General features: G+C 39.2%; 1 protein-coding gene across 8 annotated transcripts in view; it reads right to left on the reverse strand.

Annotated features, from left to right (window-relative positions):
• Positions 1 to 17,203, reverse strand: part of CMSS1 (cms1 ribosomal small subunit homolog) — a 223,668-nt gene that overhangs the window by 12,379 nt on the left and 194,086 nt on the right. For all 8 annotated transcript variants that reach the window (XM_051781052.1, XM_051781056.1, XM_051781054.1 and 5 more), the window contains 3 exons: positions 8,144 to 8,244; positions 3,422 to 3,493; positions 300 to 429 (listed from right to left, as the gene is read on the reverse strand). In XM_051781052.1, coding sequence (XP_051637012.1) covers positions 300 to 429; positions 3,422 to 3,493; positions 8,144 to 8,244 — 303 coding nt within the window. The remainder of the gene's footprint in view (positions 1 to 299; positions 430 to 3,421; positions 3,494 to 8,143; positions 8,245 to 17,203) is intronic.

The raw sequence follows: 17,203 nt of genomic DNA on the forward strand, positions 1-17,203 counted from the left end.
GCTACTATTAGGAATCATATAATTTCTGCTAGAAAGTGAGTTCCAGAAATTAATACTTTACAATAAAAGGACGTATTTAAACAATGTTTCATTTCTGTAACTCCAAGAAACCTCACATTTATTCCAAAGAAACTGACATCTCAACTTAAACAGCAAATTAATATATAGTGTAAAAAAATATTTCCATTAAAAAGTACAACTCAAGACCTATCCCAAAAATCACTTTTCTTCTGCACAAAAAGAACTCAACAGTATAATGAAAAGCCCATTATTTATGTATTAAATACAGGATACGTTACCTGAGAGCTTTAATTCCTCTATTTCAATCACTGAACGGTTTTCACCAAAATGTTGACTGAGCAGATTTTGTAGATCTGCAGGAACACCAGGTTTTGAAGCAGTTTTTTGCAGAATATCAGAAATTTTCTTCTAAAAAGACAAGTAAAATGGGTTAAGTATGGTATTTTTATATTTTCTGCTGCTCTTTGGCTAGCTAACAACATCATAAATAAATGTTCCTCCATAATTCATACAGTTGTATTTGTTTAATTACAGCTTAAGTGGAAAAACACCTTATAATGGGAAAAGATTCCCTTTGTCTTTAGTGGGAATGCAGACTTCAGATACTTGAGATACTTTGATGAGATGGTCTGGGAGCCTGTACACGAAAAGTCTTGTGAACTCACCTGAAATGTCAGTTTAACAAAAATATAATTGAAAGCTGGTTTTTTGAGTTTTGCTATTACTACATTTAAGTATCAGTTTGAATTATTTTTTTTAGAATTTATTTAGTTTACTATTCTTAAAGTGTAACAACAGGAATCAGGTGACTATATAAGATTTGGTCATATTTTGATTAAAATAGAGTAACTATCTATCTGTTTTGTAAGGACTTATTAGCTTTACTCACAGAATACCATGCCAGGCTGATGAAAATGATTTAAAAGCTAACAAAAAACCCAGAAGTCAAGCAGAAAGAGTTCATCAGCTACTTTGTTATTCCAAATTGTATAATTTTTAAATCAAGCTAATAATTTGTAGAACCTGGATATGAGTTCATAATGATTGTGTTTTACACCTTAGGAATGTTAGCAAATAACAGGTCCTGAATTATCACTAAAGTGAAAGTGTTGCTGTATCTTCTCCCATAGTTAAATGGATCATGGGGGTAGAATAGCCCAAGGTTCCTGTTATCTGAATGATCAGTCAGCATGTAAGAAAACAGCAAAGTTTCAAGGACAGAGGCAACCTGGAGAGAATGACAAGAATGTGAAGCCTCTCTTGTTCTTGCTGAGATGTGATTAATTTTTGAAAGGCCAGTTCAAGGTTTCTCAGCTGTGTAAGCAAAATTGAACTTGCCATCATGAGGACATGTGGCAGCATAAGCCTAGACGTGAAAAGGAGCAGAAGAGTGTGGGTAGGATGGAGTAATAGGGTATGTATTTGAGAGGCAAACTGAGACTTCACAGAGATGTGCTGGACCTGGAAAAATTTGTGGCAGCTTTGGAGGGATGGTGGTTACCTTCAGTTTGGCAGGCTAAGGTCTGGGGCAGCAAAGATCAATGGACATTTTGAAGAGAGCTATGGCAGGAACTTTAACATAGGGGACAGACCTTCTGTGATGCCTCTTTCCCTCATTCCATCTCAGCACCCGCTCACTCCTCTTTTCCATTCCCTACCACTCTGTCTCTCCTTCTTTCCCAATACACTCCAAATGCTCCCATAACGACAGCATAAGGGGCAGAAGGCTGAACAGGGAAGGTCCATATGGGGGCAGCTGAAGCAGCAAAAGCAAAATAAGCAGTTGCCTCTTCCAGCCATCTGCCACTTTGGCCACTGCTTTCACCTCTGCCAAAAGCCACCTGTGTGTTTGCAAGACCCCAAGTGAACCTTTGACGGTGGGACAAATGGAGATGAAGTGCTTATGCCTTCCTCTCAGTCTACCTTTGTCCTGGTGCAAAGCCCCCTGCAGTCCCTGGAAGACTTTCCAGAGGATGTCTGGCTGTTCAAGCAGGTTTCTGCAGTGCTTGAATCTGTAGCATTCCTTCCCAAGATTCACCTTCCTTTATCACTGTTGTATTTTTCTGCCATGCAACAACGGTCTTCCCAAAGAATGACCAGAGGCCATCTGCAGCACAGACAGCCTCTGCGGGAGCCCACAGCCAAACCTCTTTGCTGTTCCTCCTATCAACCACAAAGGCTTTTCTCCATCCCCTGTCCCACAACCTGCCTCTTAAGCGACCCACATTTGTGAACCTCTTGCAGGCAGTAAGATAGAACTATCAGGCTCATTTTACTTGGTAATTCAGTGTAAGATGCTGTTCCACAGGACCATAACATCATTCATTGGGCCACTTGGCTCCTTCAGTTAACTTACAACCCTCTGGAGGTGAGAAGTCTGATGCTAATGAGAAATTCTGTAAGAGCAAGAGCAAGGACACCTGAGCAAACTCTCTTTCTTCAAGAAGAACTGTGGGGAAATGTTCCTTATGCAGATAGTTCTATTATTTTTCTTCCAATTCATTCCAGATGCTTAAAAGCATCTTCCTTATTTTTGGAGAGAGTATTTTGTTTGGAACCCATAGATCAACCTAATAAATGTTTCCTAGTGGGATGTTTTGACTGGCTGTCTATGTCAACTTAGTGGCCTGGCCCCACTGAAACCAAAGGTGTAACTAAGTGCCTGTTGTTTTTCTGAGAATGGGGTCTTTTTGTTCAGTCAGTTCACCAGCTTCTGCCATGGGATGCCCTTGCTCCAGCAGCAGTGCAGTAAGTACCACGGTCACTTCTGCCAGAGCCGCATTTAAAACAAAATCCCACTCTTCCCTCTTCCCATTCTCTAGATGATTTAGAGGTCTGACATAACACAAAAAGGCCACCTCTCAGCCTTGTGAGGGAGCCAACTATTTACAGTCTGTTCTAAAAGACAATTAACTTGCCTGGTGCCATATAATCACCATTTAGGCTGCAGAGTGTGCTGGATGTCGTGGGTGAGGATGGAGCACGGCCAGAGGGACAATACAGAGTATCTATTTATATACTTATGTTATGAGGAGAAGAATGAACAAGGGCAGCTTTTGGCTCAAAGGACATAACAGCAGCTGGAATGGGGTCAGATTCTACAGCAACTGAAATTTCACCTTCCTTTGACACAGTCACACTTTCCCGGTGTGCCAACCCTTGCAAGTGGGGTGCAGGCATGTACAACCCTTGAGTGGAGTGTAGACACAATGCCAAGGTTTAGGTTGGGAATAGGTATTTTGAGTGAGGTCTAAAAATTAGGAATTTCTATTCTCCTCTAAAAGAAGATGCAACATTATGACCATATTACTTCTCATCATTATGGGGTTGTCTCAATTATGAATCTTGTAGTACATACACCCACTGTCCAGTCCCCAAACACACTCTAGGACATTCATACCTTCTTTCTCCTCTTTGCCTTTACAGTGGTCTCTTGCTTTTCTTCAGGCTGACTTAGAAAACACTCTGTAGGCTGCAAAGCACATTAAAAAAAAAAAAGTAAGAAAAAAAAGTCACCAAAGGGAGGTAAGAGGGGATACAGAAACCCTAATGTTGGCTTAGGGGAAAACAAAGAAAACCAAACTTCTCCACCTGTAGAAGGGATCAAATTCTTACAGTTACATGTATAGGAAGTAATTTTGGAATTGAGATCACTGTTGTAACCAAGAGGGGAGTAAGAGAACAGAAAGTTGAAATATTCAAGGAATAGTTGTAATTCCATAAAGTGGTAAAAAGCGGGTTTTTGATACTTTGGAAAAAAACAGCATGAAGAAAACATGAACAAAACCTATCACAAACTTTATATTTTTAAGCTCTATTATTGTGTGTGATAGTTTTTCTAAACTTTGCCAGTAGTGTTCTAAAATAGCTGGGTCTAAGGTGAGCATCCAGATGGTAAAAGACAGCATGGAACTGGGCAAGATTAATTGGAAACAATCATGCTCTGGATTTCCTTTTACACTTGTAATGTAAAATTTAGGAAAACGTGTTTCAAATTTGTCCTACCCCAGTCTTGCTTTGTCTCCTCATAGCAGGCAGGGTCAGATGCACACAAGAAAAATACATGCTGCATTTCAGAATAGTTCAACACATGCTGCTATCACTAACCCTCTTTTGTGCCTGAGTAAACAGGTTGAATTGGTCCATTTGTACCAGAGTCACTGTTCACATGATCCAGGGATAGGATTTGGCCTCATCCACCTAAAATTGTCCAAAACAGAGGAAGCAAAGCACAGGCTTTCCTTGTTTTGAGCACAGCAATTCTCTTTTGCCTTCTTGGGGACTTTCACTTCATGGAAATGCAAATTAATCTACACAGAGGGGCTTTAAAGCTTAATAAGTGACTTGATGAAGAGTAATGGGAAAATGGGCTGAGAGGCAGGAAAAAGCTCCCTGATATTAGGATGCATTTGGCTGGAAAAATCTGCTCTTGTGAGAAAATGTAGAGAAGACTCATCACACAGAGCATTAAAAAGCTTAGGAACAGCAAATCCAGTGCTATTCCCAGGGGAAAGCCTGAAAGAAAAGTATCAGCAGCATAGGGAGCCTAGCTGAAAGCCAGAGAAGATGTTCATTTGTTCCCTTGTTAAAGGGCTGCTTCAAGCAGGCCAAGAGGGCCAGAGTATTTGGGCCTTTCTGGGCCCTCTTTAACAGGAGGACACTTCACAACAACTGGTATTGCATGACCCTACCCAGCACATTTGTGCCTTTCCAAGCCCACTCTCATATCCTTATCAGAAGCATGTTTTGAAGACTAATTGTTCATATTATGTCTACTGTACCCTTTTTCTCCTAACTACCCTAAGTTAGCTATAAAAAGAGGTAACCACCATGCTCAACACAAACGAATGTCCTACTGCTTGCTCCTGCTTTCTGTGCCATGAGGCAACCAGACTCATTGCACTTGCAAAGGCTGTAGTATTGTACAGGAATGACCCTGCAACTGCTTGAGGAATGAAATGAAACTTCAGAACTACCAGAGAAGATTTGGCTGGGGACTGACTACAGCCAGCAAAACACTCTACAACCAGGGCTGGAATGTAGCACAGCCCAGATCAATACCCAGGAGAAGGTGGGATAGGGACCATATCTTGCCCCAACAACAGAGATCTGTCACTGTGATCTTCTCAGGAATAAACAGATGTTATCTTCACCAGAAATCAAGGGAATGACTGCAAGAAGAAATTCATTTCAACTAACAAACTTGTTCCAGGGTTAACATAAGCGTTTTTGGTTTATTTTTGGTTTGTTTCTATTTTAAAAATCTCTGTCCTGACTCTGATTCAAGTGCTTTTAAAACACCATCATATGTTTCTTCATTCCTATCCCTACCATTAGCATTCCCAGACATTGAGACTGAATTGAGCTACCCTTTCCTCTACCCTTATGCATCCCAGCTGTCCATAGATACTCAAAGACCACTTGCCAGGTGTTTTAATAATAAATTCTATTTTCAACATCATATTTTATGCAGAGAACAAGTCTTTGGATTGATTTAGTCAAGGGATACTAACAATCAACCAAAAAATCAGAAAAAGAAGCCAACCTGAATCTCTGTCCTCCGGCTAAGTGTGATGGTTCCCTATCCTAGTAGTGCTATCACTCTTCCAGCATATTGAAAAATGTCACTCATTCACTCTGGGCCCATTTGTCCCTTCACACACATTGTGATCTGATGTATGTAACTCTGCAAAGCACTCCCAGCTGGTATCTGCATGAGAAAAGAATGAAACCTGCAACAGAACTGAAAAATTTTCTCTACAAGAAAATCTTCTCACTGCTAACCCTTCATTCAGATGTTTAAAAGTATCACCAAATACCATGGTTTCTTTTTTGAAGGTAGTATGTAACCCTTCCTTTCAACAGCAACAGAAGCACACAGTAGACAATACAAGTACAAAGCAGGCTTGTAGTCAAAGCCTTGCTTCCTTAGAGAAGCATGTTAAGATTCAAAATTACCTCCTTTACACTGAATATATATATTTAGACATAGTATATTATTAGCCCAGCAATAATAACAACTCCTCTTTATTCAGACATTAAAAATCATGCCATAAGAAAAACATAAACTTCATGGTTGTGAAAGGCAGTAAACTTACACATCTTTGATGATCTGCAGTTTAAAGTACTTCAGCATCTGATTTAGACTGAACTTCTGACCCTTATCCAAATGTTCACTGCCTACCTACTCACGAAATAGTTCTCTGCATGCCACCCTTAAGAAAAGGTCATTTGCATACTTTTCTTATGCAAGACACAGAGCAGACAACCAACTGCTTTTTGACATGGCTCCCTTGTGCTCTGTGTTTTTATGCTATTTTTACATGGAAATTCTTAAAATGCAGAAAACAGGAAATTTGTGCCGAGACCACTGATTTATGAACTAAAATGTCATAAATTCCTTGTTTGTTAATCCCAGACAGAACATAAAATATTTCCTGTATTATGTTTCTAACATATTTTTTTCTTTACATGTTGCCAGAGGTACTGGAAATTCAAATGTAGAGTGAAAACATTCTTGCACGCGTGTGAAAGTTTACATTCTAAGTCGGACCTATACTCTGACTTTTGGAGCTTGAAACAAAGTAAACACATCAATGTGTCATTCAGAGTGGAGACAAATTATTCATTTCATTGTAAGCCTGAGGACAGCCTGCAGACTAGGAACATAAATGTTCATAATCCTATTTGGTTGTCTCGTGACTGGCTTTAAGGTTCCAAGTCCACTGTAGAACAGTTTCCAGCCTGTGAATAAGGCATGGATGAGTAAAATGGGTTTTGTTATACGCACCAGAACTACAAAACTACTAGCTTTTCAAAAATACCTCTGATTTTGCAAGTGATTTGCTCTAAAGAACAGTAACACATCCATGACTTTGAGTTGCCATAAAGCATTTCCCTCTTGTAGTTCCGTGTCTAAACATCAAATTACCTGATTCCAAAATGCAGACTGATATTCTTTATATGACAGAAAGAGCTGTGGCAGGTGTTCTGCTACAGCTGAGCAGTCTCAGGACACCTTGGCAAGTACCTTGTGTTGGCTACTCCTTTCTAATGTTCTTATAAAAAGAGTCAAGCAACTTCCTCAAACAAAGTGTCTTAACTTACTTCTAAATGCTTAAGTGAAAATAATGTTGATGAAACTGGTTCCATAAGAATTGTCACCAAGCTGAAGTCCTCAGCATTTGATCCCCTGGTAGAGCATGTACAAAGTCAATACAGCTTTCTCCTGTATTGCTTGGTTCTCTTCCCTAATCAAAATGTTGAACTAGTTCAGATATTTGGATCACTTCACCTTTGGTCTCCTTGGAAAGACACCCAAAAGCATTGTAATTGCTACCATGTTGTTTACACTTCTCTGTTACAAAAAAAGAACACCCCTGCAAATGGTTTTCACTTGGGCAATTGCCTAGGCATTACGTAGTGAATTTACTACTGACCTAGAGGTCAAAATTAATATCTATAACCTCAAGGAGAGATAGCTTCCAATGCAATTTTAGCTCTCTGACAGCCACTCAGTTGATTCTCCCATATGGTGTCAGGAAGGCAGAACAGATTTACCTTCAAACAAGAAACTTCTTAAAGTCATCTGACCTCTAGATGATTTTTTTTCTCGATGCTGCCTCTCCTTCGGCATACTCCATGTAATGCTGAACAACATAGTTCCTACTGTGATTAAATGAAGCTTTTAGCAGTGCAAGGGTAAGAAAACATCAATCCGTGTAGGACCCGAATTCTTCTTCACTTGAATCTTGCACAGGGGACATGCTTGGGCAGAGAAGTTGTACAGTATATAAATATAGCTTTCTAGACTTTGTGTGTGCAGGGAAAAGGAAAAAATTATAGGGTAGGACACTTGGTAGCACTATCCAGGCTTTTATCACTAGACAGACACTTTGTTGCCTGGCAACCTCAACTCACACAAAACAAGCGTGAAGTTATTATTGAAATGTACTTGAATGTGATCGCATATAAACAAGGCAAAATAATTTAAAAAAATCTTATTACATGAACAGGTCAGATAAAGAGTGAAGAGAACTGTCCCTTTACTGAACAACAAGAGGGTTCTGTTTCTCTATGCATTATTATCTTTGTGCTCTAAACAATCACTAAATTTACAAACCTGCTTTCTTTTCTTTTTCACAGCAGGTTTGGAATCTGAATCTTGATGTGTTGCTGTCTTGTTATCACTTGCTTTCTCAACAGCTTCATCATCTGAAGGATCTAATGAAGAAAAAAAGAAGAGGGTTTTTTACTGCTTTTCAAACCCATATATTTTTGCATTCAAAAAAACGGAAAAAATCCTCATCTGAAAGGTTGTCACAATAATACAATCTCAAAACTGGCAATAAGCACAGCTGTAGTGATTCTTTTATCCTTTCCAGAACACTAGTATTTGAAATTTATTCTAAGATAAGGCCCAAGCTTCTCCTCGTCTTCACAGTATTACATCTGGCAGGCAATATATTTCTTTTCTTTCTGGAATGCTGCCCAGTGGGTGCCAGCTGCAGGATCACAGGTGGAAATACCTGACCTTTCCAAAATCTCCGCTGAATTAAGCCAAGCAGTGAACAATGAAAAAATGTTTCTGATATACTACATCTTAACTCACATGACATCTCTCCTCACTATTTCAGATCAAGTAAAACATAGTCTTGGATCTGTAGTGCTGCATTCACCACATATAATTACAGACCTATCTTTTTAAACCCCAAAACAAGCATTAACACTGGTGTTGAAGACTAATGGCAATATGATCCACGGGATCACTGTAAAAATACATTTCACTTGCTAAGTTTGATGACACTTTTAAAATAAGTCACCTTTTCCTACCAAAACAAGTCTTGCAGGTGAAGGAAAAAAAATAAAAATCCAACCAAGCACATACAAAAACGCACAAAACCCCCACCCTAAGTTGCCAAATGTCTTACTGACACCAATTAAAGAGGAAAAATCACAAGATTACTATAATGTCCTACTGTATAAAAAAATGTGCACACGTTTCCTGCTAGTACACTTTGTGTGTCTCTTACTTCACTAATAATTAGACAAAGGCACCATTCCCAAAGTTTAAGCAGTACATTCACAAGACTAAAACAGGCTTATGTTTTGAAAGAAAGATATTTAAAATCAGAAGTCTTTACTCATTCTCTGCTTCATCTCTTTTATCTACAGAAAGACTCTGGGGAAAAAATATATGTACAGCAACAGCTACTTCTAATACTGTTATACTAGTGCTTGAGATGTATTGAAACACAGACATTTCTGCTGGGGACTGAATTACTTCCTTGATCATTGCCAGAAGCATTATTGTCCATCAAACTGAATTAATTCGACTTCTGTATCTGGAATATTTCTGCCCAACAGGTACTTAGTCATTATTGCAACCTCCTGTATTCCAAAGTCGTAAAGTTACAGCTTCAAGATGGGTACAAACTGAAAGAGGGCAAATTTGGGCTAGATATTAGGAAGAAATTCTTTACTGTGAGGGTGGTGAGACACTGGAACAGATTGCTCATTGTGGATGCCTCAACCCTGGCAGTGTTCAAGTCGGAAAAAGCCTCATGCAACCTGTTCTAGTGGGAGGTGCTGTAGACTAGGGGGCATTTAGACTAGATGATCTTTAAGGTCCCTTCCAACCCTTAACATTCTATGATTCTATGATTCTGTTGCAAAGTTGAAAGATAACAAGTAAAGAAAATCATTGAATGTTTTAGCAGGTTGGATGCTGTTTGTTGTGAAATCTTGCAAACCTTACTTTGCAAATCTTACTTGCAAAATCTTATTGGCAAACCACAAGAGCTTTAGAAACAGAACAGCAACTGAGAATTTTTTTTCTGTTCAATACAACTAAGAGACTCCTAAGTGAAGGGGTTAGATAAACATGTTAATGAACTTAATTAAGACCAAATGCTATGGAAGAAATGACAGCATTTGTTTGCATCTCAACATAGGATGAAGACATATTCTGAAATCTTAAACAAGAATTCACCAAGAAAAAAGTCCTCACTTTCCAGATCTAGAGCAAATGCAGAAATGTGTACCACGGGAAGACTGCAGCTCAGTTGCCTATTTGCCTCATCCTCTTTGCAGGCACAGCCATCAAACTGGCAGCTGAATAAACGGACTGTGGCCACACAAGTGCCTGAGCCCATGTGGATATATATGCCTAGCCCTGTACAGCCAACACGTGGCAGTAGGTGAACTGGGGAAGAGAGAAAGCTGAAGGTTTGTGAGGTTAAATATCTTTCTGTTCTCCTGAGAATGTCCAAGTGCTCCTACACACAGCAAGAGCTCCTTCCCTGGCCTATTCCTCTCCAAAATCACTGACCACTTATATTCGCCAGTCACTTTGGAATCTCAGATGTAATACTTCATTAGAAGAAGCCGGGAAAATCACATCATTCAGCTTATTCCAGAAAGTTTAAATGGTATCTTGGTAACTCAGTGTTACCACTAGGCATTACCATCAGCTTGTTTACCTCTGTATCACCCTTCCACTGGCAAATTTATTGTGCTATATTTTGGTAGGGCAGCTTCTGTGTTTAAGGGCCCACCACTGACTTCTGCCTTATTTGCCCTGACTCCAGAGACACTGCAGGGGTGACCAGCTTTAACACACACCACTCCATGCTTCTGGAGTCCTGGACACACTACATCAAAGCAGGCTGTGGAGATATTATATAAATGAAGTACATAAAAGAAATCAGAATCACCTCTTCATCCCTCTTGTCACTGTGCTTGAACTCCAAATACCCATTCCAGAGTATATCCGTGAATGTCTCACTGAATTGAATTGCTGTGCAAGCTCTTTCCAATGTTTCACATTGGAAATAAATGAGAATTCCATGAAATAGATTCAGGGGAAGCTGCCTGTGATCTGCAAGCATTCCTTCTTAAATCCCACTTGGCATGCTCTGAAAGGCAAACAGGAGTCGCCTAAGAGGTTTTAAATAACCTCCTCTCTTTCTCACAACTAAAAGACACACTGCTAGCAATAGCAATCTAAAACTGGACAAATGGTTTCCATGCTCTGAAATAGCCTGACAAACAATGTACCACCTGTTCACTGCCCATCTGAGTTTTGGACAGTACTTCATGATGCAACGTCCTCTGCTTTCAGCAAGAAGTGAGAGAAGAGGGTATAGACTAAGGCTTAATATAAAAAATCAGTGAAAACAGTTCTAATTTGAGCATCTTTCTGCAGTATCTGAGTATCTTTATTTCAAACAACAGGAGAACTTTTTATCTGTTCCAGAAACAACCACCCACATCCCAGGAAAGAGAGAGAAGCTAGATTCAAGCTGTGATTTTTTGTGACACCGTGTCAGCTCCCATGACGACAGGAGCATTTTGTTGAGGGCATCAAAGTACCACAGGCCAGACTCTGCCAACCATACTCACATTAAACAGTGCACCTTTCTCTGCAAATAGTTACCTTGATGTCAGTGAGGTTATTCACAAAACAAATCATAACTTGATGCAAATAAATGCTGAAGCTCACAGATCACAAACATGTCTGTAACAGACCAGCACTGTTTGCTCTGCTTTGAGATGCTGAGCTTCCCAGGAGACTCCTCTCTGCTAAAACAGGAGAAAGCACAAACCCTTCCTTAAGAATAAACTGGCACAAATGCAGAAGCAAATTGATTAGTACAACACTGACTTTCATCTCGCTTGAGGTGCAAATGAGCAGGCAGGCAGGCACTGACAGAGTGCACTGCTTGAAGGGCTGATGTTGTTCAGTCCATCAATCCTCTGCATTTGCTTTCCTGCGGTGGACGGACCTTGCGCAACCACAAGGTCATCAAAGACATCAGAACCATGACATAATGCTCTAGATACAGAAAAACAAATGGGAATTCCGCAACTCTTCACGTGTTTTGCTTTGATATTACATCAGTGGCATGGCACATACTGACAGGCTTCCCAGTCATTAAGTGTTTATATTTGATTTTATTTTGAACCATGCAAAAATGGAAGAAGCCATTTCTAATTAACACACACAGAGAGGAATAAGACTTCCTTATTTATGATATTGATCACTGTTTAAAATTATTGAGTGCAATGGTTTCCAACTTCTTTGCATTAATATATGCATATATGTCTAAGTACATCAATATGTATACTAATTATACACATATACATACCTATATTAATACATACACATCTGTATGTTTATACACATTCACATAAAAAAGTACACAGATATTTAGATAATTAAACAGATTCCCATTAATCACCTTTATTAACTAATATATTCACAAAGAATACGTATTTGCTTGGTTATTTAGACTAGTATTTTTAAAGGCAGACAAGACCTTAATGACATAGGATGTAATGGCATGTGCTTTGATGTGAATCCAATTTTATTCATATAAGATAGCAAGTACATATAAATTTGCATTCGCTAGGCTGATTCGACATTATTGAGACTTCTGACCTTCACATGCCACTTTTCTACTCTGGAGTTATTAACAAAGGAGTCATAGTGACTACAACATAAATTAATTTCTGTAAGAACTAAGGGTGACTGAAAAATGAAGCTCTTCTAGGCAGAACACCTCCAAAGGTCCCAAAATAAATAAAAAGTTTCACCTGAAAACAGTCTTTAAATTCTTAGAAAAATGCAACTTGTGGTTCAAGTAGCCTATGACTGAAATACAGGTAAAGGCAGCTCACAGAAATTATGGCAGGGATGGGAAGCTCATTACAGGAAGAGAATATGAAGGGAACAAATGGAGTTTTTTGAGAGAGAAGGGGAGGTGAGGTCCTTAGAACTGCTTATAATGTAGGAACAACGAACATATAATTAAAAAGAAACCTTGGAACAGAAAAACATTAGTTTGCATACATACCCAAAGATAAATGAAGGAATGGTTTCCACTAAGTGGGTGTTTGTTTGGTTTTTTTTTTTTAATCTGGAAGCGAAGCAAGATCAGGCGCCTGCTCGGTATCCAGAAGGCCCCCAGTGACACAGGACAAGTTCATTTCTTACCATTAAATTAATCTCTGACAAAATTTGGAGTGAACTTGCTTTACATGCCCATGAGTGAGAATCCCTCAATTTTTATTTGATGTATCTGGCATTGCCCACAATCAGAGACACACTCTGGGTCAGAAGAATCTCTGGATCTGAACAGAAATTCCTGCTTTCTCTCTTATGCTCCCATCAGGGCTACATTATCAGTACTAGACTAGAATTACATGAAAACAAGAGTTTGTACAAAATTTATTATTGATCTGCCCCCGCTTTCCCCCCTCCCAATTTCCATCCTCCTCTGACTGTTCCAAATTTGCCTCATATCTGAAACCACATTTTAAATAAAGCCTGTGTTTTCTGATTTTTAACAAAAAGCCCCGTAGTACTGTGGAAACAGGTTTTGTATTTCTTATGCTCTCTTTCCAGTTTCAGATATTCTTTCCAGTTCAAATATATACTTTCAGAAAAGTACGTGCTTGTTGTTACTCTGTAAGCAGACATAGTTCACTCAATTTGGGTGTGCTCTGATGTCTTAATTTCAGGCTGCTTTGCAGGCAGTATTTTTATTTATTGGTTGACTAAACAGACTGATCTGTGTTCAGCAACGTGTGGGAAAAATACTTCTCAGGGTTCTCCACTTTAAATTCCACTTTAAATATATTTGACGCTGATTAAAAGGCCAAATGTGTTGAGTCTTTTCTTAATTGCCATTTTTCTTTGGGAGGAGGGAGGAGAGGGGCAGAGATGAGATCAGAGAAAATAAAAAAATTGAAGTCTGAGACTTTTTTTATTATTCTCATAGTTTTGCTATTAAAAACTGGCCTAAATCTTCAGTGAATCAGATTAAACAATTTTAACGTCAATGCGCTACTTAGAATTTTTCTCATGGCATCTCTCCTGCACGTCCCACCAGGTACACGCCGTGCAAGGACAATTAATGTTCTGTAAAAGGTAACAGCTGTCAGCAAAATTGGCTCCCAAGTCCCTGTTCATCCTTGCTCAGCTGAGAGACCTCCTATTGCCAGCAGAGTTGTGCTGATCACAGTAACTAAGCTAAAGGTGGTGATGGCAGTATTTTAACATATCCCTACGGTATCACTCCTCAAGGCAGGATAACCCGAAGCTCAGGCATGTCCTGCCACCAGGACCAAACAACAGATGAGGTCTTTTAAATGAAACAGGCCTAGCTGGTGGGCTGGTTAACTAAGAAGAAAGGATTAAAATTTTAAATAGTTTTAAAGTACTCCAAACTCAACCACTTCCCTGACAAAAGGGAAAGGTTCTGCACGGCAGTGGGAGAAGGAGGTATGGAAGTGGGTGGTTCACAGCAGAAATAGGTAAGCAGCAGCTCAAACTGCCTCCTGGACAAATCCCAAATTACTCAGCTGTGTGCCACCAGCACAGCTAACCCCAAAAGGAGGATCTCTTTCATGTCTACCAGGACAATCCTTTCCAAGTTCCCTCCCCATAGGCAATGGACAGCTTTGAATTTTCCTGTTGAGAAGCCAAATAATAGCTTGGATACCCTGGAGCCCATGGTGCAAAGCCAACCGGCCAAGCAATAGTTATGAAGCTCTTCTGGGATTTCCAGACCAGCCACATGGAATGGCTAAGAATGCAAATTTTATTATTAATATGGTTCTTCAGACCACTTGCTGGCTATATACCATGACAGTATTTTACAAATTGCTAGTAAATGAGATAAATATGTCAGACACAAAAGTGTCTGTCCTTGGGGAAGATCATCACATAACCATTGCATCAAAAATAGCTACAACAGTGTCAGTACCCTTTTCATTTTTCAAATTGCTCTGACTAAATTAGAAAGGGTCCCCTGGCATCCCCAGAAAAATAAATAATTCTCCCCATCACAGGCATGCATCACGTGCAGTGGCATAACTGAGACATCCAGATGACATATTACAGAAAAGAAAAGACCAACCAAAACATCTTACCTCCTTGAACAAGGATTAGCTAAATCATTTAAAACAGTATAGCAAAACATGATTTAGTCTTAGGAATCAGTATAAGAACACATACAAGAAATGAAAAATTAATATTTAGTTGCATCAAAAGATATAATATTACAGCTCAATGCAAATCTTTGATGCAAGTTTTGCATTTTAGCTTGCAAACCAGTGTAATGAACCAAATTAAGTGCCTTCATTCATAGCGTCTGAAAATATGTGGGTATTTTGACCATTTGGAACTAAAGAGGGAATGCTGTGAATGAACTGGTATCTGTTACTGCTACTAGGAAGCAAGAAGCTGGGCATAAAGCTCTGTTGCAGGTTATTACCAGTTAGTTCCCTTTCCTTTTTCAACTTTATCAGCCTACTGCAACAGAGAACAGAGTTGTCTCTCTGTCTGGGCTGAGATAATCTCCACGGTAATTACAAGTGGTGCCACTCTCCATCATCCCAAATCATCCACAGTCCCCTACAGCCTGGGCACTGTTTTGCCTTTCTACTGCTAAGAACAAAGGACTCCTTCTGCAAAACAGACCCATTCCAGCACAAGAGTAAGTTTTCATATCTGTGGATGCCTTGAACTGCAGACTTTACGTGCCAAGGTATGTGAAAAAAGGTATTTTAAAGTGCACTTGTGAGGCACATTTGAAGGACACACAATAAGCAACTGAGCAGAAACAGATACAGTTCTATCAAAGAATCAAAAGTGCTTCAACTTTGTCCCATTAGGTAACATTCAGATGGTACAAGCTTCTTCACACTCCATCCAGCCTAAGCCTGTGCCAAGCCAGAATTTCCTGTTAATAGTCTATAGAAATTCCCTGTAATAATTTCTAAGTATTTACAATAGCTTGTACTACAAAGGCAAACACAATATTCTTCTAAAAATGCAAACTTCTTCCTAGGGTAGTTCAAAAGGCACATCTACTACAAACTATTCTTTTTGCCTGATAAATCTGGTGACAGGATAGTCAGTTTAGGTTCTTCTTCCTTACACTGAAGGGCAATTTAAATTAAAATCACTGCCCACTCAAGCAAAAAGAACTGGCCTTAATGGAATAATATCAAGTTAATTTTTACTATGCTCGGATATGATAAAATTTTTTTATCTCACAGACTTAACTATCTGCGATGCAAAGGATCTCCCACAACACATTTATAACAACTACCCCTTTTTTTTTTACATTTTCCTTTTAATATTCAAAATAGGTACTTCTAAACTAAGTTTTGACATGACTTGCTGACTGGGAATGAACTAAAAGACAAAATAAAAGAGCATATGAGAAAATAAGATCAGAGGAAATTCTCTGTTGTGCACATGTAAGCACAAAAGAATAAACTTTATATGATCGAGGTTAGGTCCAGCTTTTGGTATAGCAACAACCTAGCCCTGTTCATAATTTGACTTTTCCATTTTGCCTGTAAGACAGAAACATGGTAGAAAAATCACAAAACATGACTGATCAGAGGTAAAAGTAGTAGGTCACTTCTAATAAAAATAACTTTTTCACCTGCAAGGGAAGGATTGAATTTGACATCCTGTCGCTGCCTCACACAACGAATACCAGCATCACCAAGGTAAGCAGTGAGAACTCAACATCCATTTAGTCACTGTAGTTTTAAAACCCGTAGTAGGCAAACACAAAGATCTGACATGTTAGGAATATGACAGGCCCTTTTACTGTTTGGCATCCAATTTAATTTCTTCATTATGGGCTTGCCAAACGAGCAACTAGAGACTAAAGACACAAAAATACTTCAGCACAGGGTGCCAATCAGTTCTGTTGTTTGCTCTAATACCCTTTGCCAATGTTGTCATGAGTGAAGGCTGAGATGACATCCACAAATCGCTTCAGTCTACTCTTTTTCTTTTGTTCTCTCAGAAACTATCCTTTATGCTGAAACTTCCCACGACCTCCTTATATCTCCAAATTAAGTTTAAAAGCATATTTCTAAAGAGATGGAGAAGTGGAAGACTGTTCAGTTTGTTTGTAAGTAGCATGGGGGTTTGGGTGTTTACAAATCTACCGGATGAACATTATAAATGTTAACCTTGCAAAACCAGCTTCTCTTCTTGATAAATGCCAGGCATTACATACCATATAGTCAGTTCAGAAACCACTCAAAAGGATGCCAGCAATACGGTGCAACAGTTTATGCTCGTAACAGAGCACTACCCAACTCTGAAAAACAGAGGAATAGGGCAAGCCAGGATATGGCTGAGCATATT

This window comes from Manacus candei, unplaced genomic scaffold (assembly GCF_025592945.1).
Source record: "Manacus candei isolate 608988 ecotype Guabito, Panama unplaced genomic scaffold, ASM2559294v1 h1tg000014l, whole genome shotgun sequence".
NCBI lineage: Eukaryota > Metazoa > Chordata > Aves > Passeriformes > Pipridae > Manacus > Manacus candei.